General features: G+C 35.9%; 1 protein-coding gene across 12 annotated transcripts in view; it reads left to right on the forward strand.

Annotated features, from left to right (window-relative positions):
- Window positions 1-24733, forward strand: part of TMCC1 (transmembrane and coiled-coil domain family 1) — a 259340-nt gene that overhangs the window by 92882 nt on the left and 141725 nt on the right. For all 12 annotated transcript variants that reach the window (XM_074283840.1, XM_074283839.1, XM_074283843.1 and 9 more), the window contains one exon: window positions 2936-3661. In XM_074283840.1, the coding sequence (XP_074139941.1) occupies window positions 3104-3661 (558 nt within the window). In that variant the 5' untranslated portion in view covers window positions 2936-3103. The remainder of the gene's footprint in view (window positions 1-2935; window positions 3662-24733) is intronic.

Consider the following 24733-nt stretch of genomic DNA (forward strand, 5'->3'; position numbering starts at 1 on the left):
AAACTAATATATTTACAATATTTTATATGGGACAAATTTCTTAGATATTTTGTCACGATAAGATAGCCTTGATACTATTTCATTAATTAGAGCATTGTTTTATTTGATTCAAAGTGTTTTTATCTTTTAGAATTTTTCTCTCAGATGGAAAATATGGATTATCTTGATGTTTTAACACTGTTAATTCTAAAAATCTCATCTATGGACTTAACTTTCTTTCTGTTCCTTTAAATTCCTCCCTTTCCTCCTCTTTCAGTCCAGTGACTAAATAGTTCTGCTTTGGAATTAAGTATTCTTATTGGATTACACTAAGATAAATGGTCTCATATCTCTAAGCAGCTCAAAGTGTTTTACCAAGTATAAATAATCCAATAATTATTTATCGATATAACAAATTCAGGAGGAAAGGTGTAAACATAATTCCAGATACATACACAGTTATTTTAATAAACCCTCTACCTATAGAAAACCCAGAAAATCCCAATAGAAATAGTTCTTTGCTGCTTGTAGTAGTAGTTATTTAACCCCATGATTGTTACACATTGATTTCTGGGCTTTCCCTTATCTAATTACCCATTAGAAAGATTATTATATGCACACTCTCAAATTAAGGAAAATGTAAAAACTAGTGAGTAAAATAGCAATCTTTTAGTGGGTTCAGAGTCTTAGGTAGAGATTGTGGGATATCTATATCTATATCTATATCCATATCCATATCTATCTATCTATCTATATGTTTTTGTTTTGTTTTTTTTTTTTTTTTTTAACCTCTTGGCTCCATGGACACAGCTCAGTTCCTCCCTTGCCTCTGTTTCATGTAAAAAAGTTGGAAGACCTTCATGACAGGAATTTTTCTAATTATTTTTTGAGCTGCTTCTGCTTTTAAGAGTCTCAAAAAAAAGTCATGACAGTGGGGGAAGAATGTTTCAGGAAGCTCAGGCAATGTAGGTGACTTAGTGAATAAATTGGTGGACTTGAAGTCAGGAAGACCTGAATTCAAAAGCGGCCTAAGACACTCACTGGCTGTGTGATTTTTGGCAAATCATTTAACTTCTATTTGTCTCAGTACTTTCCTGGGGGTTATTGTGAGGATAAAATATGGTATTTTGTAAGTGCCTAGCACAGTGTCTTGAGACTTAGTGGACATTATGCACACACATATATGTACATATATATGTTATTACCATTTTTATTGATGTAATAGCAGTGCAGTGTGCTACAATATTTGGAGGACCTTGGATTGAAAACAGGAGGTAACTGTGGAGGAATTATACTCCTGAACTTCAGTAGAGTAAAGGGTTACCTGCAATGCGACTTCTGTTTTCTGCATTTTAATGAGGAGAAAACCAGATCTAGAACCCTAAAAGGCTCATATTATACAAATAAAAATTCTTTGATTTTACCAATGTATTTAAGAACTTGATGAGGAAATAACTTTGAAAAAGTAGAGAGAAAATTAGGGAGACATTCATTCTCCCTTCAGTAGTTTGGAAATAGAATGGATTTTTAGGGCTTGTTTCACTCTTTGTCTGGCATCAGTAGAATTGTTAGAGGACCTATGTAACTCAGTGTTGCATTGGATATATTCATATTGCACACGTGGTAATACATTATCTAGGGAATATTGAAGTATGGAATGAATATTAGTTTTCTAATTTGATCAAGCATCCCAGCAATGTAAACTGGATAAGGTTTCACTTGGTAGATACGATACCTGACCTTGTTAGAACTTAAAGCAAAAGTTTGTCTTTTTAACTAAAGTTAAATTTTTGAGATTCCTAACACAGTTATAGAAAAAGTGAACATAAATAATTCCAAAAATAAGTTATGTAATATTTTGCTTTCCAGCTTTATATTACATAAAAGTTATTAAAGCAAATGACCTGAACATGTGTTGCATTTCTACTGGCACCAGATTTATCTGCTAATGCTGCCTCATGCTCACACTAAGAACTTACTTTTGTAGTTCTGGGTTTTAATTTTCCACAAACAGTGGAAATTAACACATTCTGCAAAGATTGAACAATATGTTAGATTTTTTGCTTGTAATGTCAAAAACTCATGACATTTTAGCTAACTTTGCATTTCACCAGTTTCAGCTTCCTGCCTTTAATATTAGAATATGATTTACAGTTGACGGTTCCTTTTCACTCTGATGCTTTTGTACTCAATCCCATTCACATTGTTGCCTTCTTTCCTTTTAGCCTTTTGTGAATGTAGGAGTAACTTCTATCATACATGATACTAGTTTCAGGGAAAGGGGTTTTTCACATCCCCTTTTCTCAATAACTGGTGGTGTTTGAAGCTATTTTCTTTGGAGGCTGATGCTGCCGGGACCATTAAGTAAAGTGGTGCAGAAAAAGGTTTTTTGTACTATAAGAAAGATTTTTATTCCTTTATCTGCATTTACATGTAAACTAATGTCCTTGATGAATATGGATGGTAATAAGAAATACCTCATAATTTATTGGAAGACATACAGCTGTGACTGAGTAGACATTTTTCTATTAACTTTTGGATCTATTCGGTTGGGATATGACATATTTGATAATTAACTACAGTTAAGATGGAAAAGATAAGGTCTTTGTTTATACTAAATATATATACACTTCAGTCATTTACTTTTTCTGTGAGTTACTTTTGCTATAAACACTTGAAATGGTCCCTCTAGTATCTTTTTCTCCATACATTAAAAAGAAAAGATATTTTTAATGTTGCATTTTTTTCTCCCTTTGCTTTTTGCTTTGGCCCTTCTTTCCTATGCTGGAGAATAAATATTCATCATATGCAATTTGGAAATCTATTATTAATCTTTGGATATGATGAGAACAAATATTATTTTGGCTAATAGCATGTTTTAATTTAATCCCGTAGTTTTTTGCATGGATTTATAATATCAGCTTTTTTTTTTTTTTTTTTTTTTTTTTAACATTAGATAAGCATGAGACCTTCGTCGCACAGCTGCATGTGTAGGCACAGTTGAAGCAAGCAGTTGCCCGCCTAATTGGTTGACAGTATTGATGTGTATTAAACAAAAAACAATTTAAAGACAGGCAACATCGGTATTTATGAGTTTGCAAATAAGCCTAGTCAGAGTGTGCTGATGGAGCCTTCTGGCAATGAACAGTTATATGATGACCCAGATCCTGGAGGCAAACCCCAAGATCCAGAGGCCAAAAAGCCTCCTGAAGCAGAGCAGAAATTGTCTAAAATGACCCACAATGCTTTGGAGAACATTAATGTGATTGGCCAAGGCTTGAAGCACCTCTTCCAGCACCAGCGTAGGAGGTCTTCGGTGTCTCCTCAGGATGTGCAACAAGTCCAGGCCGATCCGGAGCCTGAGATGGATCTGGAGAGCCAGAGCTCCTGTGCTGATATTGATGGTGTCTCCACCCACCCCACAGCTTTGAACCGGGTGCTGCAGCAGATCCGAGTGCCCCCCAAGATGAAGAGAGGCACGAGCCTGCACAGCAGGCGGGGCAAGCCAGATGCCCCCAAGGGCAGCCCTCAGATCAACCGCAAGTCCGGCCCAGACATGGCAGTTGTGGGGCAGTCGGGCCGGCCTCGGTCATCTTCGACCACCGACTCGCCCACCAGTTCAGCTGCCGTGGAGATAGCCTGTGCTGCCTATCTTCCTGGGGAGGAGACCACTGCTGAACGGGTAAGTTAGCCTTGCTTTGTTGCTGCTTCTTCTGTTTGCTGGTCTCCAGCATTGGTGGAGTTTACTATTGCTTCTAGTTAAATAAGTAGAATGAATGTGGACTGATTTCTCAGGTTTCTGTTCTTACTTTATGTATCATTTGACTGATTTGTATCTGATTATAAAACTCAAGCTCTAATACAAAGCTGTTAATGACAGATACCTTCTCTTTATTTACTAAAATCACTTACTTTTGTACAGCAGTAGGGGTTTAGTTTTTCTTGGGTCCATTTTCTCTAATGAGAAGAGCTTCAAGCCAATTAGTGCATGGTGTGAGCAGGAATTTTCTGTGTTCTGGATTCTCTATTGTCTCAGAATGCACTTATTTTGCTTCAGTGGCTTTTGTTTTGCCAGCCTCACTGTACTTGGGTCATCTGCATTTGACAGATTTTATCTTTAATAACCAAGTAGCTATAGGTTGACAATTCTGAATTAAAGGATTGACTTTTGGTATGTGCTGTATAAGAAGAAGTTGCATTTATATAACAAATACAGCTCAAGACTAGGAATGTCTGCTCCTGTGTAACTTTTGATACTATGGGGATCTGTGCTATGGGGATTGCCGAGAAGCAAGTAAGGAAAATTACTATTTTGTAATTCATTATTTTTGAATAAAGCTTTTGCCACATCCAAATTTGCTGAAAGTTATTTAGCAACTCTGATTGGCTTACTTCTGATTTACATGAAAGAAGATTGAATTCTAATGTAAAATTTATAATCAGTCAACATGCATTTTTAAGAGCTTACTATGCACTAGGCACTGGTGATACTGAGGATGCAAAGAAAGGCACAAAACATCCCTGCCCTTTAGGAGCTCCTATTCTAATGGGAAAGTCAGCTTGTAAATTAAAAAAAATGCATATGGAGTCAGTGGAAGATCACTTTCAAGGGTAAAGTGAGAGAACTAGAAAAGGCCATTGACAGAAGGTAGTATTTCAGCTGAATCTTGAAGGAAATCAGGGATGTCCACAGGCAATAGTGAGGAGGGTAAGGATTCAGACATGGGATCTAGCTTATGGAAAGGCATGGCAATGGGAGATAAAGTGGTTTGTGTGTGAGGAACACAGATAGAATAGTATGACTGATTGCAGGATGTGGAGAGGGGAATAAAGCACAATAAGTCACACAGAGTTTTTGGTATTTGATCCTGGAGGTGATCTACAACCTCTGGTGGGAATGGTGGGTAGGGGGTATGTGAACAGGTATGTGGTCACAGTGGGGAGAGACATGCAGTATGAAGACCACAGCCCCACCTATCTCTGAGGAGATGGTGGCAGAAAAAGAGCTGGGTAGGAGAGAGATAAGTTGAAGGTATAAGGTTTGGCAATTGGTTGGCAGTGAGATCACATGGAATTGGAGAAAACATCTCACCATTTTTGTTTAGGAGGACATGCTTTATGATGAAAGGGAACATTTAGCTGGTGAAAGGTGACCCAAATTTATTAATGATAAAAACTAGCAGTACACATTGCAGGGTACTTCAGTTCTTGTGGTTACTAAATCTTCAACAGAAGAGGACTAGATACTAAAGTGATTGTGAGATTAAAGGTCTTTATTTAAGAAGAAAGTGTCTCTTTAATATAAGATGTGCTTAACTTTCCATGTTATTAATCTCTCAAATTATCTTAAAACAAATGGAAGAATTAATTTCTAAGGTATTTTATAATAACTCAACTGTTGCTGAGAATTTTAAGTTTACTGTATATTCTTACTCATAGAATTAGCAGGTAAGGTGACTCTCCAAAGAGGTTTCCTCCTAGCTTCCTTGTCAGGAAATTTTCTAGAAGCCAAAACACATTTCTATTACATGCATAAAATCATTAATTCAAGTTACTTGAACAAGAGTTTTATTTATTCATTATGTATCAATGCTTGTGAATATTAAGCTCCTTCTATGTGCAAGGTAGGACAGTTATATAGTGGGTAAAGGACCTGCCTCAGAGTTAGGATGTTTTGGGGTATGATCCCTTTTCTGGGAAATCTTAGCTTTGTCATGGTGATTAAGTCTTATCTTCTAAGGATTCTGTACACTTTAGACAGAATTGCTTGCAGTATATACATTTTTAGAGGGAGTTCCTTCACCTAGAGCTTCCTGTGTTGATTGAAATCCTTTCTTTGGTCCGGAGGTAGGACTTGGGCAAGGCCTTGCTAGGAATGACTTGGTAGGCCTTTGTTCCAAGAGCTTACATTGGGGCAGATAGCATGGATATGTACAAAAGGTAACTACTAAATAAGTTGGAGTGAAGGCACAGAAAGGGCTCATTGGGGAAATCAGGCCTGGCCTTATGAAGCTGGTGGCAACTAAGTTGAGCCTTAAAGAGAGTTAGGGATTCAGAGAAGATAGAAGTGAGCATAGCATGTGCCAGGCACAAGGAAAAGCTTTAGGCAAAGGCAAGGAGCTGAGAGATGAAATGCTATGACCAGGAAACAGCAGATCAGTGGCTGGACTAATGTGAAACTACACTAGAAAGTCAGGTTTGAAATGAGGGGGATAAGAACTCAGGGAGGAGAGGGCTGAAGTGGTGGGTGGGGAGGAGACCAGAGAAAATCCATAACCCTGAAGTACACATAATAGGAGGCTCTTAAATGCATGATGACTTGCCTTAATTTATTGTCTCCTGTATACATTTGGTCGAATCCTGCAGCTCTTCCTTTCTTTGTCCTATTCAGAACTGTTTATCTCTTATTCTTTGTAGGTTGGCAAATGTGATGGTCCTAGAATCCATTATAGTGAAGTAATGTTACGGTCTTTTCTCTTTTTCATCTCGCTTTTTCATCTGTCTTCCTTCTCTTTGCATCCTAATTGTCTCTGGGTTGGCTTCACTTAGTTGAACTTTTTGCCATGCTTTAAAAAAAATTTTTTTTTGCTTTTCCTTACATTTTCTTTGCTTCTTGTTGCCCACTAAGATGATCGAGCCTATGATTTTCATTATCCTTCTCTGTAAGAACATTTATATCTCTGAGTACATTTATATGAACTGGCTGTGTCTGTGGCTATCATAACACTCTGCCAAGGAAAGAGACTGTAATTCCTAAATTCCTATAAATTCCTAATGTAATAGCATTTCATTTATATATTTTTTCCAGAAGTTTAACCTATTATAATTTGTGTCAATGTGCTTTCTTCCATCCGTTTCCTATTTTTCAATGGTAGTAGTTTATTTACATAGGTCATGTCGAATTAGTTTTAATTGTACAATGTGTCTTATTCTCCTTTTATTTTTGTCTTTGCTTTTGCAGAGTAGTTGATGTGATTATACACAGTTAATTCAGTAATGACTCCCATATCATTAACTTGTTCCCTGTCTGTTAACATGTAATCACATATATTTTATGATCTAGGTGTTTCTCTTCCCCAACCCCCCTTTAATGGTTCTTCAGAACCTTTAATACCCAGTGATGGTCTAAATGAATTGAAGAATAGTGAGACCATATTGCCTTGTCTTAACTTACTCTTTACTGTCTTTTCCAAGTTTTTTTGTTGTTTTTTTTTTTTGCCTATTTTTACTTTTGCATTGAAGTCAATAAATATCAAAAATATTTTTATTTAATTTAGAAGGTCCTAAGTTGCATGGAGAATTCTACCTCTTTCTTCATGTTCAGCAATAGTTATTGTAGCACAAGCTTCAGTCATTTTCATAGTGTTCTTTTTGCAGATAATTTTGAGTATTACACTACAAAGTGACCAGATGTCACAGGGAATGTTTCTTGTTACTTGTGGATGGATGCCTGGTGAAACTAATTTGATCAGTTCTTTTATTTGCTGATTTCCTTTTTTTATCCCTATTTTTTAAATTGATAAAATATATGCGTGGGTAATTTTTCAACATTGACTCTTGCAAAAACTTCTGTTCCAACTTTACCCCTCCTTCCCTCCATCCCCTCCCTTAAATGGCAGGTAGTCCCATACATAATATGTTAAAGTATGTGTTAAATACAATACATGTATACATGTTTATACAATTGTCTTGCTATACAAGAAAAATTGGATTTAGAAAGAAGTTAAAAATAACCTGGGAATAAAAACAAAAATGCAAGCAAACAATAACAAAGTATAAATGCTATGTTGGTGGTCCACACTCCACATTTCCTAGTGTTTTTTCACTGGGTGTAGCTGGTTCTGTTCATTATTAATCATTTGGAACTGATTGGATCCTCTCGTTGTTGAAGATTTGCTGGTTTCTTTTAGAGAGAAACTGTCAAGATTGAGTTGGCCTTTATGAGCCAAATGTCTACTTGATTGATGGACAAGGACTTGAATTTAAAAATATCAAAAGCTGTTACTTTTTAAAATTAAAGCTTTTTTTTTCCCCCTTGTGCTTTTTTTCTTTTTTGGCTAATGTTCTTTTTTATTATTAAAGCTTTTTATTTACAAAGCATATGTAATTAAAGCTTTTTATTTTCAAAATATATACATACATGGATAATTTTCAACATTCACCCTTACAAAATCTTGTGTTCTAATTTTTTCCCTCCCTTTTCCTCACCCCCTCCCCCTAGATGGCAAGTGATCTAATTATATGTTAAACATGTGCGATTCTTTAAACATATATCCACAAATATCATGCTGCACAAGAAAAATCACATCAAAAATGAGAAAGAAAACAAGATGCAAGCAACAACAACAAAAAGAGTAAAAATATGTTGAGGTCCACATTCAGTTCCCAAAGTCCTCTCTCTGAGTGCAGATGGAAAAGCTGTTATTTTTTATAGGTGGCGTAAAAACTATGATTCTTAATTCTCTTTGCGCTGTCTTTCATCTCTTGCTCTTGATTTGGAAAAAAAGAAAAAGAAATGTGTATTATTTTCATGAATGAAGCTACTGCTAAAGTCCTTTCTACCTCTTTGGGAAAAATGAGAGCTCTCAGGGAAGCCTGTAGCACTATATGCACTGGAGTCATAAAGATCTGAGGTCAAATTTGACCCCAGACACTAAATTGTTATATGACCTTGAGCAAATCATTTAAACTTAGAGTTTCCTCATAAAATAATAAATAAATAATATAAATATAATAATAGTGTCAGTCTTCCACAGCTATTTTGAGGATAAAATGAAGTATTTTTACTTAGTGAATAAAAATTTATCAAGTGCCTAAGCTTCTTATTCTTATTTTTATTAAGCACTGGGGATACAAGGAAAGGTAAATGTATGCTAGCTGTTATTATTTAAATGGAATTGTTGATGTAACTCAATCTAAGATACATCTAATTAAGAATTTATTACTTTCTTGAGTTAAGGGAAGAAAATCTTTTACATGACAGGCATATCTGGGAAATTGGGAACTTTAATACAGTTTTTCTTCAGGCTTTTAACTTGAAATTAATAGTCATGAGAATAAAGGGAAAGAAAATTTCTCTTAACCTGTCCTGATTGCCACCACATACTCCTTCCTTTATTGTTTAAGCACTACCTTAGACATAATGAGCCCTTAGTAATAATTACATAGCTAAATGTTAATTCTGACAAAACAAGGCCATCTTTAAGCAGAATACAAAATAAATTTTGAGTGAGACAGATGAATGATAGGTTACTTTCATGCAGAACAGATAGGAAATTTGCTGAACATTTTTCTGAGGGATTTTTTGCCCCCATGACAAAAACCATTCCTAAAGTCTTACATATGGGGACTTCAGCATGCTGTATCATTATTTCAGAAAAGATCTAGAAAGAAAGCTATCAGCTTTCATTAGATCACAAAGAACATATTTAAACAGACAATATTTGAACATATAAGGGACTTTCATCCCACAGATTTTTTGTAGATAAACATTTATGTTAAGGTTAAAGTCTAAATATGAATTAGTTTTCATATTTCAAAAGTAATTTTCTGTAAACCTGGGTGTGCTGGATTGCTTGATTGGTGAAAGTTTTTGTGCAAATGAGGCTGTGACTGACCCCTGGGAGGATGATGGATGACTTCGACAATTGGACAGAAGAAGAGAAAGGTTATTTGAGGTAAATGGGGTCAGAAAAGGTGCAAAAAGCAGGACAAGCAGAATGGCTTTGAAAACAGGGCTCTTGTTTTTGGAGGCGGATTTGCCTGATTATTTCTGGATGTTCAGGGCTCTTTAAATTTAGGATTTTTGTCTTGTCTTTTAGGTGTAAAATTGTGTTGTGGCAATTGTCGATCTGTGTTACCTAATGAAATTTGAAAGTAATTGTGAGGTGGGTGGTTTTGATTGGTCTGTTATGGAAAAGGCTTAGAGTTATTAAATTCTAAGTTCCTTGAGTATCTCTGATACTATAGTGCATAGTAAAGGAGTGATTGGGAATTTTTGGTACAGTTTGGTGATAAGTAAAACTTTGTTTTAATTGTCTTTTGATAGAAAAGTAATGACGTATTTAAACTGATCGTGGTATTTTATCAAAATGAATTTGGATATTTAGACATGGAGAAGAAAGAATTAACGATTGAATTTGATTGAAAGATTAATTTAGAATAGGTTTTCCCCTAATGTATAGTTAGTTGATGATTCTACATTGCCTACAGAGAGCTAAGGCCCTTCAAGAAAAAGAGGTTTCGGTAAAGTTCAGTCACTCAAGCAGCAAGGATTTGTTAAGTGCATATGTTAGACCAGGCAGTGTACCTGGAAGATAAGAGTTGAAGCCTAATATGCCCCAGATTTTACCATGTTTGTTAAATTACTTAAGGTTTTAAAACTACGTGGTGACCAAAGAAGTATGATAGGAATAACTAGAGAACTTTGAGAAAGTACCTCCCTGACAAATTTTAGTAAGAGCAAGTTGACAGAGGCCTTCCTAGATTGAAACCAAGATGTAGCAAATAGTAATTATCAAAGAATATAATATATAATACTAAACTTTAAATTTGTAATTCTGAGAGGAGAAACCCAAGTCAGTGGAAGAAGGAAGATTTTTGAATTCAAGATTATTGGTCCATGTCACATAACCCAGTTCCCAAACTCAAAATTCTTTTAAAATATTATTGATAATGTTCTTACAATGCTTTTATTTCTAGATAATATCTCTCCTTTTCCTACATCTCTACCACAGAGCTATCTTTGATAACAAAGAATAAAAAAAGGATGAGTAACAAAAAGCAATTAATTCAGCAAAACTAGCTGCCATTGGATGATTACAAAGACACTTTTTGCATGTAAAGGTTTTGGGGCTAATTTTTTGGGGGGAGGTTATTTTTTGCAAATCTTAATTTTTTGGCAACTATATACTACTTATAAAATTTAAAGTGGAAAATTAGGGGGGGGCAGAATAAAGTTATTTTAAAGATAGTTTTAACCAATTTTGTTTTTATTCACTTATCTTGCCATTTGTTCACAAGGTGATCATAGTCAACTTGGAAGCAGAAAAATTTTAAAAAGCACATTTTAACTCTGAATCAGTAGATTCCCATTATAGTTTAGACTTGAATACTCTTTAAGAGCTGAATCACATTCTCTGAATCATCATCATATATGACAAAAAAAAAACTCCAAAACCTGTATATAACTCAGCTATCCTGTAAAATAACTTACGTCAAGACCTCACAGTATATTATAAAGCAGTAGTCATCAAAACCATTTGCTATTTTTTAAAAATAGAGAAGTGGAGCAATGGAACAGACTAGAGAACATTAGACTTAATGGAACTCTGTATTTGACAAACCTGAAGGTATAAATTATTTATGAAAGAATTCTGTATTTGTATCTGTAATATTTTAAAAAACAACAATAACAACCTATTCCACTTTGGAAATTAGAAATCTCTAAATACAGTAACTTTCTATTGATTTGGGGGCAGCTAGGTGCCAGCTCTAGAGTCAGATAGACCTGAATTTGAATCCAGCCACACTTAAGTAGCTGAATGACCCTGGGCAAGTCACTTAACCCTGTTTGCCTCAGTTGTAAAATGAATTGGAGAAAGAAATGGCAAACTATTGCAGTATCTTTGCCAAGAAAACTCCAAATGTTCAGAACTGGACATAACAGAAATGACCAAACAACAACTTGCTCCTTGGAGAATGGTTAAAATAAATTATAGTGTATTAATATTCTGAAATCTTCAGTATGAAGGACACATTTGAGGAAATCACAGAAATGGGAAATTGTCTTTCACCTATTTCAGGGGTTCTCAGACTATGGCCCATGGGCCATATGCGGCTTGCTGAGGACGTTTAAGTGCTCGCCGGGTTGTGGCAAAATCAGACTGCAAGTGATGTTCCACCTAAAACCCGTTAGCAATGCACACTTCCGGCACTGGGCTGAGGTTCATAGTTTTTGTTTTTACTATAGTCCAGCCCTCCAACAGTCTGAGGGACAGTGAATTGGCCCCCTATTTAAAAAGCTGAGGACCACTAACCTACTTTATAGGATTAGTCATGAAAATGTTGTCTTGTTGTTAGGTGGTTGTTAGGTGGGACTTTCCTTGAGAGCAATGCCCATATTTTTGCATTTCTTTGTGATAAATGATTATAGAAAAGAATTGGTGATGAATTCTTTATAAAAGGAGAAGGAAAACTCTTATGACACCATGGGTCCCCAATATGTGTAGAAAATAGGAGATGATAGGGGGTTTGTGACAGATTGCCATGGAATCAGAGGTTGGGAGGAGTGTAGAGCCAATGAAGAAGTGTCATTGATTTGCTACCTAAGTAGGAAAGACTGTCCCAGTCAAACAGGATACGTGGGATCTTTGACAACCTTTAAATGATGTTCCAAGTATAAAACTCTAGGGCTGGCAGCTGAGAGTGTTCTGCAGATTGTATACATGGAGGCCAATGTTAGTGAATGAGTAGTGAGAGTCAGACTGTTTTTCCTGAGGTTCACAGAGCTATTCATTGTACCCTCAACTGATTTGATAATGATGGGAGTTTGTTCCTGAGAGGATATGCATTTTAGGGGTGTGTGTGAAGATAACAGCATTTTTGTCTTTCTAAACTAGGCTCAGATGTGAATACCCTTTCTCTTTTTTTCATGCATTATAATAAAGCTTATGTCTATTCAAATGCTTATTGGAAAATTGAAGAGCCCTGGTTGAGAGTAAATATGAGGCATATAGATTGTCATTTGAAGGAAGTTCTTAAAATTTAGCTTATCCTGTAAAAGGAATAGGTTATGTGGGTTACATACATTTTCAGGTTTTAAGAAGTACAGACCTTGGTACTAAAATTATTACCCACTAGTTTTGTTTTCCTATTTACAGGCAACTGAGAAAGAGGTTGGATAATGAAGAAAAGGAGAGAAATGCTTTTTGTGAAGGAGCACAAATGAAATTTTAAAAACTAGCCAATAGGAATAATTGAAGGGGAAGAGAAGAAGGGAAAATCTATTTGACTGAGAGAAAAAAATTGTACAATGATATTATTGTAGGGCAGCTAGTGGTCCACCTGCTCTGAGTCAGGAGCACCTGAATCTGATTCAGCCTGAGGCACTTACTAAATATGTGACCCTGGTCCAGTCACTTAACTTCTCAATTCCTCTTCTGTAAAACAAGCTAGAGAAGGAAATGACAAATCACTTAAAGTATCTCTACCAAGAAAGATCACAAAGAATAGGACATGGTTGAAATGACTAACAATAATAGCTGCCTTCATAGAACAAAAGGCAAGACATTGATTGCAGATATACATTTTTTGGAAATGACTAATGTGGGAATTTATCTTATCAGACTTTCTAGCTTTGTACTAAAGGTTTTATTTTTCCTTTAGTCTACTGTAAACCCTCATTTTCTGATTAGTGACCTCTATAATCAACTAGCTTATCTTTATTCTCTATATTTCTCATGCAATCAAGATTTCAAAAGTTTCCTTTCTTGGCTCATCTTTAGGTGGTTTCTGCTACCACCTTGTAGGACTTGTCCTGTGGAATTTCCCTTTCCAATGTTCCTTGCTCTCAAGACAAGGCCAGATCTTGCAGGTGTTAAAGACTGCCCCCATGGTAGGAACCACCTTCCATTATGTTCTTGATTATTTACCTTTTATTGGTTAACTTTTCCTCCCATTTACCTCAAAATCTTTTCACTAGCACCATGCTCTCTCATAGTCCCAGGTGCTAGTTGCTCCTCAGAGTTCTAACTCCCTCCCTACTCAGGTAAGCTGAGGGCATTTTCCAGGCACCACTCCCCAGCCACACCTAGCATAAGGTTTCCTTCATCTTACAGAGGCCATCTCTCTTCATCCATTAGTACATTCATCCTTGGAACTCTCTCCCTCTTCTAAAGCAAAACCTCTTTCCATTTCTCCTCATTTTACTCACCTCCTCTTATGCTGATTAACCCTACAGCTCACTAGTCCACATCTGTGTCAAGAGATTCTTGGTTAGTGCTCCTGTTGACATTGAGCTCCTCACCTCTGGCCTGATGGAGTGAAGGCCCTGTGCCCCTCTGCTCTTCCTGTCCGCCCCACTCTCTACTCCTCAGTTCTCTGCACTGGCCCTGGCAGAGAGCTGCTGCCTGGCCGCGTGGGCTTCTCCTTGTACCTTGTACTGTCAGCAAGCTGAGCTTTGCATCCTTGCTGCTACAGGGTTGTCTACCTTGGCGGCAGTAGTTCAGAGCTTTGGCTGTGGCCCCAGCCTGTTTCTATGGAGCCAGGATCTCCACATTCCTGGAAAGAGGGAAGCAGGGCGGGAGCCTGTGGTATGGAGCTGAATTTTGTTTTCAAGTTAGTTTGTTGCTATCAGGAGCGTAGGGCATAGGGAAGGATGTTCTCTGAGCCCAAGGTCTCTTGATTGATATTTACAGGGTTTTTTAAAGCCTTCTTTTGGATTCTTGGTATCCCAGACCATAGATACATCTGTAGTTGCTTTATTTTTGGTGCATAATTTATATTTTGGAGAATTTCAAAATTGTCTAGTCCTCCATCTTGTTGCTTACATGACCCAGAAAACTGCCAGTGACAGGGACTCTTTTGAGAAATAGTGAAAGTTAAGATTAAAAAAGTCTATGAGTGGTGGGCTTTGAGAGATGCCAGAAATTGAGGATGGGAGAAGCAAGTTGATGAAGATTATGAATGGAAGACTAAAGAAGTTGCATTTGATAGACAATTATAATCGTGATGATGTGCCACATCTTACAAGAGCTGTTTTGAGAATCAAAGATGAACAGAGAGATAGGAAAATATAAAAGTAAAAATGAAACTCTCCCACCACCAAGAGTTTGCATTTTACTGGGTAGGTAGAAAGCCTACAAAGCATATACAAAGAAAGCTATATATAATTTCAAATAAGTGGGATCCTTTGTGTGAAGACCCATGTTGAAGCCAGACTTTTGTACACAAGGATCAGCTTGACTAGACAGAGTTTGTGAAAAAAGAAGAGTAGGGAATGACCCTAGAAATGAGATTATATTCTACCCTAGATGGGGAAAAGCAACATTGAAGAATTTTAAATGGTGTGATGACATACTAAAAAGAGTTGTGTTTTAAAAGAGTGCAATTTGACAGCTATTTGGAAGATAGTTTATTTGAGAACAGTAGGCAGTGAAGTTGATTAGAAAGGCTTTTGCCTTTTGTTCATGTAAGAGGAGATGAATACCATAAGTGGGTAGAGACTGGAAGGATATTGTGGAAATAGAATAAACAAGATTCAGCAGAGAATTGGGTTCATGGGTTGAGGGATGAGGGATGAATCCAATATGACTTAAAAGTTGTCACTCAGGCACTGGTAGGGCATAGGTGTCTTCAATAGAAATAGAGAATTTTGAAGGCAAAGATTGGTTGTGGGAGAAAGATATTAGATTCCATTCTCATCATGTTGAGTTTAAGCTGTCTGTAGAACATCCAGTAGAGATATCTTGCAGATAGTTGTTATAAGAGGAAGATGGAGATCATAAATAGATTAGAGGAACAGAGAATAGTCTACCTATCAGACCTGTGGAGGAGGAAGGAATTTATGACCAGAGGAGAACTAGAGATCATTATTGATCACAAAATAGAAGATTTTGATTACATCAAACTAAAAAGTTTCTGTACAAACAATACTAATGCAAACAAGATTAGAAGGGAAGTAACAACTTGGGAAAATATTTTTAAAAGTAAAGGTTCTGACAAAGGTCTCATTTCCAAAATATATAGAGAACTGACCTTGATTTATAGGAAACCAAACCATTCTCCAATTGATAAATGGTCAAAGGATATGAACAGACAATTTTCAGATGATGAAATTGAAACTATTTCCACTCATATGAAAGAGTGTTCCAAATCACTACTGATCAGAGAAATGCAAATTAAGACAACTCTGAGATACCACTACACACCTGTCAGATTGGCTAAGATGACAGGAACAAATAATGATGAACGTTGGAGGGAATATGGGAAAACTGGGACACTGAAACATTGTTGGTGGAGTTGTGAAAGAATCCAGCCATTCTGGAGAGCAATTTGGAACTATGCCCCAAAAGTTGTCAAACTGTGCATACCCTTTGACCCAGCATTGCTGTTATTGGGATTATATCCCAAAGAAATACTAAAGAGCGGAAAGGGACCTGTATGTGCCAAAATGTTTGTGGCAGCTCTTTTTGTTGTAGCTAGAAACTGGAAGTTGAATGGATGTCCATCAATTGGAGAATGGTTGGGTAAATTATGGTATATGAAGGTTATGGAATATTATTGCTCTGTAAGAAATGACCAGCAGGAGGAATGCAGAGAGGCCTGGAGAGACTTACATCAATTGTTGCTGAGTGAAATGAGCAGAACCAGAAGAGCACTATACACTTCAACAACAATACTGTATGAAAATGTATTCTGATGGAAGTTGATCAATGATGGACAGAAATAACTACACCCAGAGAAGGAACACTGGGAAGCGAATGTAAATTGTTAGCACTACTGTCTATCTACCCAGATTACTTATACCTTCGGAAGCTAATAATTAATGTGCAACAAGAAAATGGTATTTACACACATATATTGTATCTAGGTTATATTGTAACACATGTAAAATGTATGAGATTACCTGCCATCGGGGGAGGGAGTGGAGGGAGGGAGGGAGGGGATAATTTGGAAAAATGAATAAAAAAAAATGAAAATAAAGATTTTAAATCAAAAAAAAAAATAAGAGGAAGATGGAGGTCAGTAGAGAAATTAGTCCTGGATAAATACGTTTGGGGCAACTGAACCTATTGATATTGATGAGATTTCCTTAAATAAAAGAGAAGTTGAGGGGACAAAAAAGAGAGGAAGAAGGGGAAAAAAAGGGAGAAGGATCAGGGGAGGAGAGAGAAAAGGAGAGGAGAGATCAGAGAGGGAGATTCAAAACTGAGCCTTGGAGGAAGATCCATACTTATAAAATGGAAACCCCTCAAAGAGAAGAGAACCCAGGTCTTTCTTTTAGCCTTGAAGCCCCTTTTCTACAACACTGCCTACTTAATTTTGTTTTAAAACTTAAGACATTTCTTTTCTTTGATGTAAGTATGCCCTTTAGTAGTGTAGTTAAACTTATCAACTGATTAATTTCTTAGCTTACAAAAATATTGAAAAGGGAGAATTTTTTTCTATGATATAACTAGAGGAAAGTTAGGGAAACAGATGAAATGAGGTGTGTCTACATTTTAAAATAGGTTGCTTGAAGTGGAATTCATTGAAATTGTGAGCAGGAAAGTGAGATTAAAATGGGAGAACACAAAGAAGTGTCTAGAGACTTTTGATCAGACAGAGCTCAGTGCTGGCCACCAGATGGCAGCATCAGACCAGGAAGCAAGTATGTGGTGTGGGCTGGGGTGGCTTCTGAATGTAAGAGAAGGTAAGGGGCTTCTCTTTGTGGGCTTTGTCTGTAACCTGAAGGATCCAGAAGAAGGTCAGGAAGATGGGGAAGGGCTTTGAGGGTTATTGAAAGGAGCTGGAGATGTTTAGTCCAAAAAAGACCTTTTGTGGGGTGAGAGAAGAAGTAATAGTAATTTTAAAATATTTGAAATACGTTTGTATAGAAAGAGTATCAGATTGGTTCAGCTTGATTCTGGGACATATAAGTGGAAATGGTGGGTAGATATTATAGAAGTCGAGTCTTGATGTAGAATCCTTATCCTCCTTCAAGGCAGGTATCTCCTGGATTCTGAATCTTCCTAGTTGTTGGTGTTCTTTTTCATTTTAAAATTATTTTATATTTACTTAATTGTTAATGTTCCCCCCACCCTCCATAAAATGGAAATTTCTTGAGTGCAGATGCTGTTTTCTATTGTTTCTGTTGACTTGCCTACACAAATAGATGCTTAATAAAGCTTTAACAAATTGAATTGAGATTTAAAAAATATATTTTCAAAATATATTCAACAATAATTTTCAAAATTCACTCTTGCAAAACCTTGTGTTCCACATTTTTCTCCCTCCCTTCCCCCATTCCCTCCACTAGACAACAAAATAATCCAATATGTGTTAAACATGTGTAATTCCTCTATACTATTTCCACAATTATCATGCTGCACAAGAAAAATTGGATCAAAAAAGACGGAAACAATGAAATTGAATACAAGATACAAGCAAACAAAAACAAAAAGAATGAAGATACTATGTTGTGATCCACACTCAGCCCTTACAGCCCTCTCTCTAGGTGCAGATGACTATCACAAGATCATTGAAACTGGTTTGAATCATCTCATTGTTGAAAAGAGCCATGTCCATCAGACTTGATCATCACATAATTTTATTGTTACTGTGTATAATGATTTCCTGATTCTGCTCAGTTCACTCAGCATCAGTTCTCTCCAAGCCTTTCTGAAATAATCCTGCTGATCTTTTCTTATAGAACAATAATTTTAATTGAGATTTTAAATAGATCCCACAACATAACAGTTTCTGGGCTCCTTTTCTTTAAGGGATCTTCAGACAAAGACAGTATGACTACTTGTTTGGAATGTTATAGGAAGAATTCTTGCTCCTTTGCCAGTTGGAATAAGTAGAAGATTTAAGGATTTCTCTGATTCTGAGTATCCATTCATTCACAATCTAATGAATGTCTAGTTGAGCTCTCAGTAGATATGGAAAGAAATGACAAAACCAAGTGAATTTGTTAAATGATAGTGTAAAAGGCAAAGAAAATACAATTTTAAGACTTTTGTCTCAATCTCAGGAACCAACAGAATAGTGGTTTCTCTCTATTCATATGATTGTCAGGTAGTGAAAATATGGTCAATTAGATATTTGCTGTAGGCATTGTTATATGGGACTGGACTGGAGGTCTATTGCTTGTGCCTGCCCCTAATCCCCCTAAAGCACTTACTGAGCAAAGTAGGCTCTGCTTGGTGGCACAGCCAGGTGGTTCTATATTGCACAGAACACCAAGCCTCTGGGATCAAGAAGACTTATCTTTCTGAGTTTAGATCTGGTCTCAAGACTATATAGACTCTGCTTCTAAAGGAGGAAATTGAAATGTTAGCATATTTTAGTACTTGAACCTAATCATTTACAATTGATGAGGCTCATCTCTTTTCTTCTCAGTATTCAGAGATTCAAATAATACAGATTCAAATTCAGTCGTCCCATTCTTAATGTTGCATGCACTACTGGTGTTTATGGGATAACTCCATAAAGGTTCCATATAGGCAAGTGTGATTTGAATTTCCTCAATCGTTATAGGTAAATCCTTCAATTCAGTGTTCATTATAGGCTATTGCTGTGTAAAATGGTATAGTGAAAGAAAACAACAACAAAACTCCAAGGAGTTTTCCAGGAACTTGCACTCATTTCACTTGAGGACTAGGGGAGGAATGGGATATTATGTGCGTAGAGGTAAATGTATTAGAAAGTAGGCGGTGAAAGGAGTAAGAGAAAATCAAATAAAGTCATTTTGGGATATTTGAGGTAATAGCACTAGTCCTTGAGGCTGTATCCAGAAGTCAGTCATGAGAGGGAAGAAGGTGTTACCTAAGCTGAGCCAGAGGGAGGAGCTTGTGCATCCTGGGCCCTGGAGATTGGGAGGATTGTGCCTATGGAGGATAAGGAGAGCAGAGTAACCAGTCTTTTCAAAGAGGACTTGGAGCTTTCCTGCAAATTTAGACTCCATACCATGTGTTGCTCTGCTCCCAACTCCCATTTAACTTTCTTTGGTGTATTGTCATCCCCACCCTCCATCCCCTCTTAGATTATAATCTTTGAGGGAAGGGACTAGCTTTTCTTTTTCTTAGTTTGTATTCCTTGTACTTAGTTTTATATCTAGCACTTAGTAGTATACCCAAAAGAAATCAAAGGAAAAAAGAAAAGGATTCATGGGTACAGAAATATTTATGGCATATCATTTTGTGGTAAAATTGGAAGCTAAGAGAGCATCCTTATTGGAGAATGGCTAAACATGTTGTGACACATGAATGTAATGTATTATTTTGATGCCATAAGAAATGACAAAATAGATAATTTGAGAGGAAACTGAGAAGGTGCCCATGAACTGAAGAAGAGTAAATAAAATGAATAGAACTAGGGAGAATCATATGTGCAATGACACTATCATAAGGGAAAAAGTTCTGAAAGACGTTAGAACTGATCAACACAATAATAAAAAAGAGAATAAAGACAGAAAATGCCACTCTCCTCCTCACAGAAAGTTAAAGACTTAAAGTACAGATATCTTTTGGACATTGGTAATGTGAAAATTTATTTTCCTGGACTGTGCACCCTTGCATTGAGGTATTTATTTATTGATTTTTATTTATGTTTTAATTTGTACGGTTTGGGGAGAATGTGGAGAGATGAATAAAAGTTTAAAATGTTTTTGAATTAAAAAAATAAATGGAAAAATTAATGTATTAAAACTTTATCTTGTCTTTTTAAAAAAATTACCTTTTCCCCTCTCAGAGAAGTACCCTTTTTTTTTTTTTTTTAAATACCTGTAGCTTTATTAAACTGTGAAATTCAATGAAGTAAGCATAGAAAAGGGTTGGCTTCAAGAATAATGACCTTGTTCTAGTTCTTCTTTACCTTGAAATAACATCCCAGCAAAAATAATAGAAATCTTAAGCCACTGGGGAAACAGACATAGTTCTTTCATACTTCAGGATCATAAGAATTGTGTGTGTGTGTGTGTGTGTGTGTGTGTGTGTGTGTGTGTGTGTGTGTGTGTGTGTGTAGGAGAGTGAATGGCGATTCAAGAGGTACACAAGAAAGCAAAGAGGGAGAAACTCCCATTTTAAATGAATTTCCTTTACGTTAGTGAACATCAAATCTTTGAGCCTATGACAATAACATATACTAAATATCTAATAAGGTCATCATTGGAGTTCAAGTAAGTCAGAATCCTAATTAATCGATGCCTTGGGTGAAGCTGGTAACAGAGTGCAGTGGGCTACAGAAGAAAAGTACTAGTGTGCTAAAAGAGCTGATATAGTAGTTTTGGGGTTCATATCTTGGGTTTGCTACTTGGCTTTTTGCTGGATGGCTTTAGGGGCAAGTTACTTCCCTGGCTTCCCAATTTCCCTTTTGTAAAACAAGGGCCTTTGACAATCTTTGAGATCCTTTCCAGCTCCAAATATGTTGTTCCTTAAGCTTAGCTATCAATCAAAACATCAATTTAGTCTAACAAATGACATTTTAATTATTGTAGCTGAAACTTTTTCATATAAGAAGCTACATTTTATCTTTTTAACATCAAATGATGACATTTTAGGAATATAGGCAATAATCGCTTTCATGTTCAAACTGCTCTTTTGCCTGATTTTGGTCATACTTGACCTTTTTTGCTGGGAAAAGAAGCTGAGGGTTTTTTTATTCATTGCTCAGATATTTTTTGAACACATGTTATATTAAAAGTACTGTATTTTTTGAACATTACAAAGAATTATAACAAAGACTCAGCTTTTAAAGAGCTTCTAATCTCACTGGAAAGATATGTATACAGTTAATTATAACATGAGAGGCTAAAGTGTACTATAGGAGTACAGGAGAAGGAGAGATGACTTGTTGCTTGAGGGTGTCACTGAAGGCTCCTGGAGGAAGTGTTGATTCATTTGACAAGAATGTATTAAGTGCCTGGCACTCTGGAGGTATAAAGACAGAACTGAAATAATTGTTTTTTAAAAGGTTTCATTCAACCTACCTGTCTGTCTTCCAGTTCATAACTCTTTTTGATGATTTCCTAGAATGAGTTTCCTACTGAAGTATGAGTTGTACTAGATAAACTCTTGACAATTTTTCTTTTTTATTAAAGCTTTTTAATTTTCAAAACATATACATGGTTAGTAATTTTTCTTTCTTTTCTTTTTTGCCTTTTTTTTCCTTTTATTTTTTTTTAATTGAAAACAAAGTCACTTTATTATAAAATTTTGGTTAGTAATTTTTCAACATTAACCCCCTTACAAAACCTTGTGTTCCAATTTCCTCCCCTTCTCCTCGCCCCTTCCCCTAGATAGCAAGTAATCCAATATGTGTTAAATATGGTAAAAATATATGTTAAGTCCAATAAATGCATGCATACTTTTACAGTTGTCTTGCTGCACCACAAAAATTAAATCAAAAAGTAAAAAAAAAAAAAATGAGAAAGAAAATAAAATACAAACAAACAACAACAAAAAGAGTGAGAATGCTATGTTGTGATCCACACTCAGTTCCCACAGTCCTCTCTCTGGATGTAGATGGCTCTCTTTATCATAAGATCATTGGAACCGATTTGAATCATCTCATTGTTGGAAAGAGTCGCATCTATCAGAATTGATCATCTTGTTGTTGCCGTCTATAATGATTTCCTGGTTCTGTTCATTTCACTCAGCATCAGTTCCTGTAAGTCTCTCTAGGCCTCTCTGAAATCGTCCTGCTAATTGTTTCTTAACAATAATATTCCATAACATTCGTATACCACAACTTATTCAGCCATTCTCCAACTGATGGTCATCCAGTCATGTGGGTCCCTTTCCCTCCTTTAAGATCTCTTTGGAATATAAGCCCAGTAGTAGCACTGCTGGATCAAAGGGTATGCACATTTTGATAACTTTTTGGGCATAATTCCGGATTGCTCTCCCGAATGGTTGGATCAGTTCACAACTCCACCAACAATGTATTAGTGTCCCAGTAATTATACATGTGAAGTCATGCAAAACATTTGCATATTTGCCATGTTGCCCATGTCCCTGTTAGAAATACACTCTTGTCACTGAAAATAAGATATCAGGGAAAACTTATTAAAGAAGAATCTAAGGAATCATTTTAACATTTCTGGCCAGAAGTGGGCCCCTCTTCTCTTTGGGAAGAGAGAGCACCGAGCACTAAAGTGAGAGAAGCTTTATACATGCTAGTGTGGTGCAGTTCCTCCCTTCAGAGACCAGATTGGTCTGTTCCCTTCTGGGTTACAATCTTTCTGATCCACCAGCACTACATGATTTCCCCTAAATATGTATAAATATGTTCCCCCTCCCTTGTGATACAACCCATATTCAAAAATGGCAGTAAGATGCGTTATTTAATATTCATTTAGCCTGTTAAGCAAATGCAAAAGTGATTTGGTCAGGTCAGGTCACTGATCCCAACTAGTTTGAGCTGGAACGGGCTATTAGCTTAAATTTGTGGTTTTCTCTGATTGGCTGAATCCCAGTTCTCCAGTTCCTTGTTTGCTCAAGGTTTCTATTGCTCTCTTGTTCTTTGGAATCTTAACTTTCCTTAACCTCTCACATTCTGAAAATCTCTTGGCCAGTAATCAATCAGTCATCCCATACTACCTCAAAGTTCACAACACTCTTTGGAAACCCAACTTTTCAGCATTTCTCACATTCCCTCAAAAAAAAAAATACAATAAAGAATTTTTTAAAATATGCTTCATTTTGTATTCAAAGTTCTTCTCTCTGGAGGTGAGGTAGCATTTTTTTTTATCATGAATCCTTTGGAATTGTCATGAATCATTCTACTGATTGGAGTAGCCAAGTCTTTTAGAATTGGTCATTGTTATGATATTCCTGTTACTGTGTGCACTGTTTTCCTGTTTTTTTCCTCACTTCACTTTGCATCAGTTTCATCAGTTTATATATCTAAGGTTTTTTTAACTGATCCCCTTCATCATTTCTTAAAGCACAATATTATTGTCACAATCATATATCATAAATTTATTATGTGTGTGTGTATATATATACACACATATGTGTGTGTATGTGTATGTATGTATATATATATATATATATATATATATATAAATATATATATATATATATATATATATATATATAATTTATAAATATTTTATAAAATCGTTCCTCAACCAATGGGTGTCCTCTCAGTTTTCAATTCTTTGCTACCACAAAAAAATTAGCTATAAACATTTTGTGTGTGTGTGTGTGTGTGTGTGTGTGTGTGTGTGTGTATCCTTCCCTTTTTCTCTGATCTCTGATAGTAGGTATATAAACCTACTAGTGGTGTTGATGAATCAAAAGTTATGCACATAATCAACTATGACAGACTTAGCTTTTCTCAGTAATTCAGTGATTCAAGATAATTCCAATAGTCTTGGAATGGAAAATGTCATCCTCATTCATTGGGAGAACTATGGAGATTGAATACAGATCAAGACATACTATTTTTACCTTTTTTTCCCTTTCTTGTGGTTTTTTCCTTTTAGTTATGATTTTTCCTTTCATAACATGACTAACATGGAAATATGCTTAAAGTGATTGTACATGTAAAACATATCAGATTATTTGCTGTCTTGGGGATAGGGTTAGTAAAGGGGGAGGGAGCAAAAAAGTTTGAATTCAAAAATCTTACAAAAATGAATGTTGAAAACTACATGTAATTAGAAAAATAAAATTGAGAAAAATAATTGAGGAAAAGAGTCCTCTCTCATTAAAAGAGGCTTTTGAAGTAAAAAAGAGATGATGTACACAGTTTGATAGCACTTTGGAGTTATAAAATTGTTCTCCAAAAAGGTTGGAACAGTTGTAAACTGTTCCAACTTCACCAGTACCGTATTATGTCCCTATTTTTTCATATCCCCTTCAGTGCTTTCTTTTCTATCAGAAAATATTATGGATATGAGATGGTATTTAAGAATTGTTTACATTTTAAAAATTATTAGTGACTTAAAACATTTTTTTCATATGATTGTTGAAAACCACTGGTTCATATCCTTTGACCATTTATCAATTGGGGAATGCTCATATTTTTATAGATTTGGCACAGT

The sequence above is a fragment of the Sminthopsis crassicaudata genome, chromosome 1 (genome assembly GCF_048593235.1).
Source record: "Sminthopsis crassicaudata isolate SCR6 chromosome 1, ASM4859323v1, whole genome shotgun sequence".
Classification (NCBI taxonomy): domain Eukaryota; kingdom Metazoa; phylum Chordata; class Mammalia; order Dasyuromorphia; family Dasyuridae; genus Sminthopsis; species Sminthopsis crassicaudata.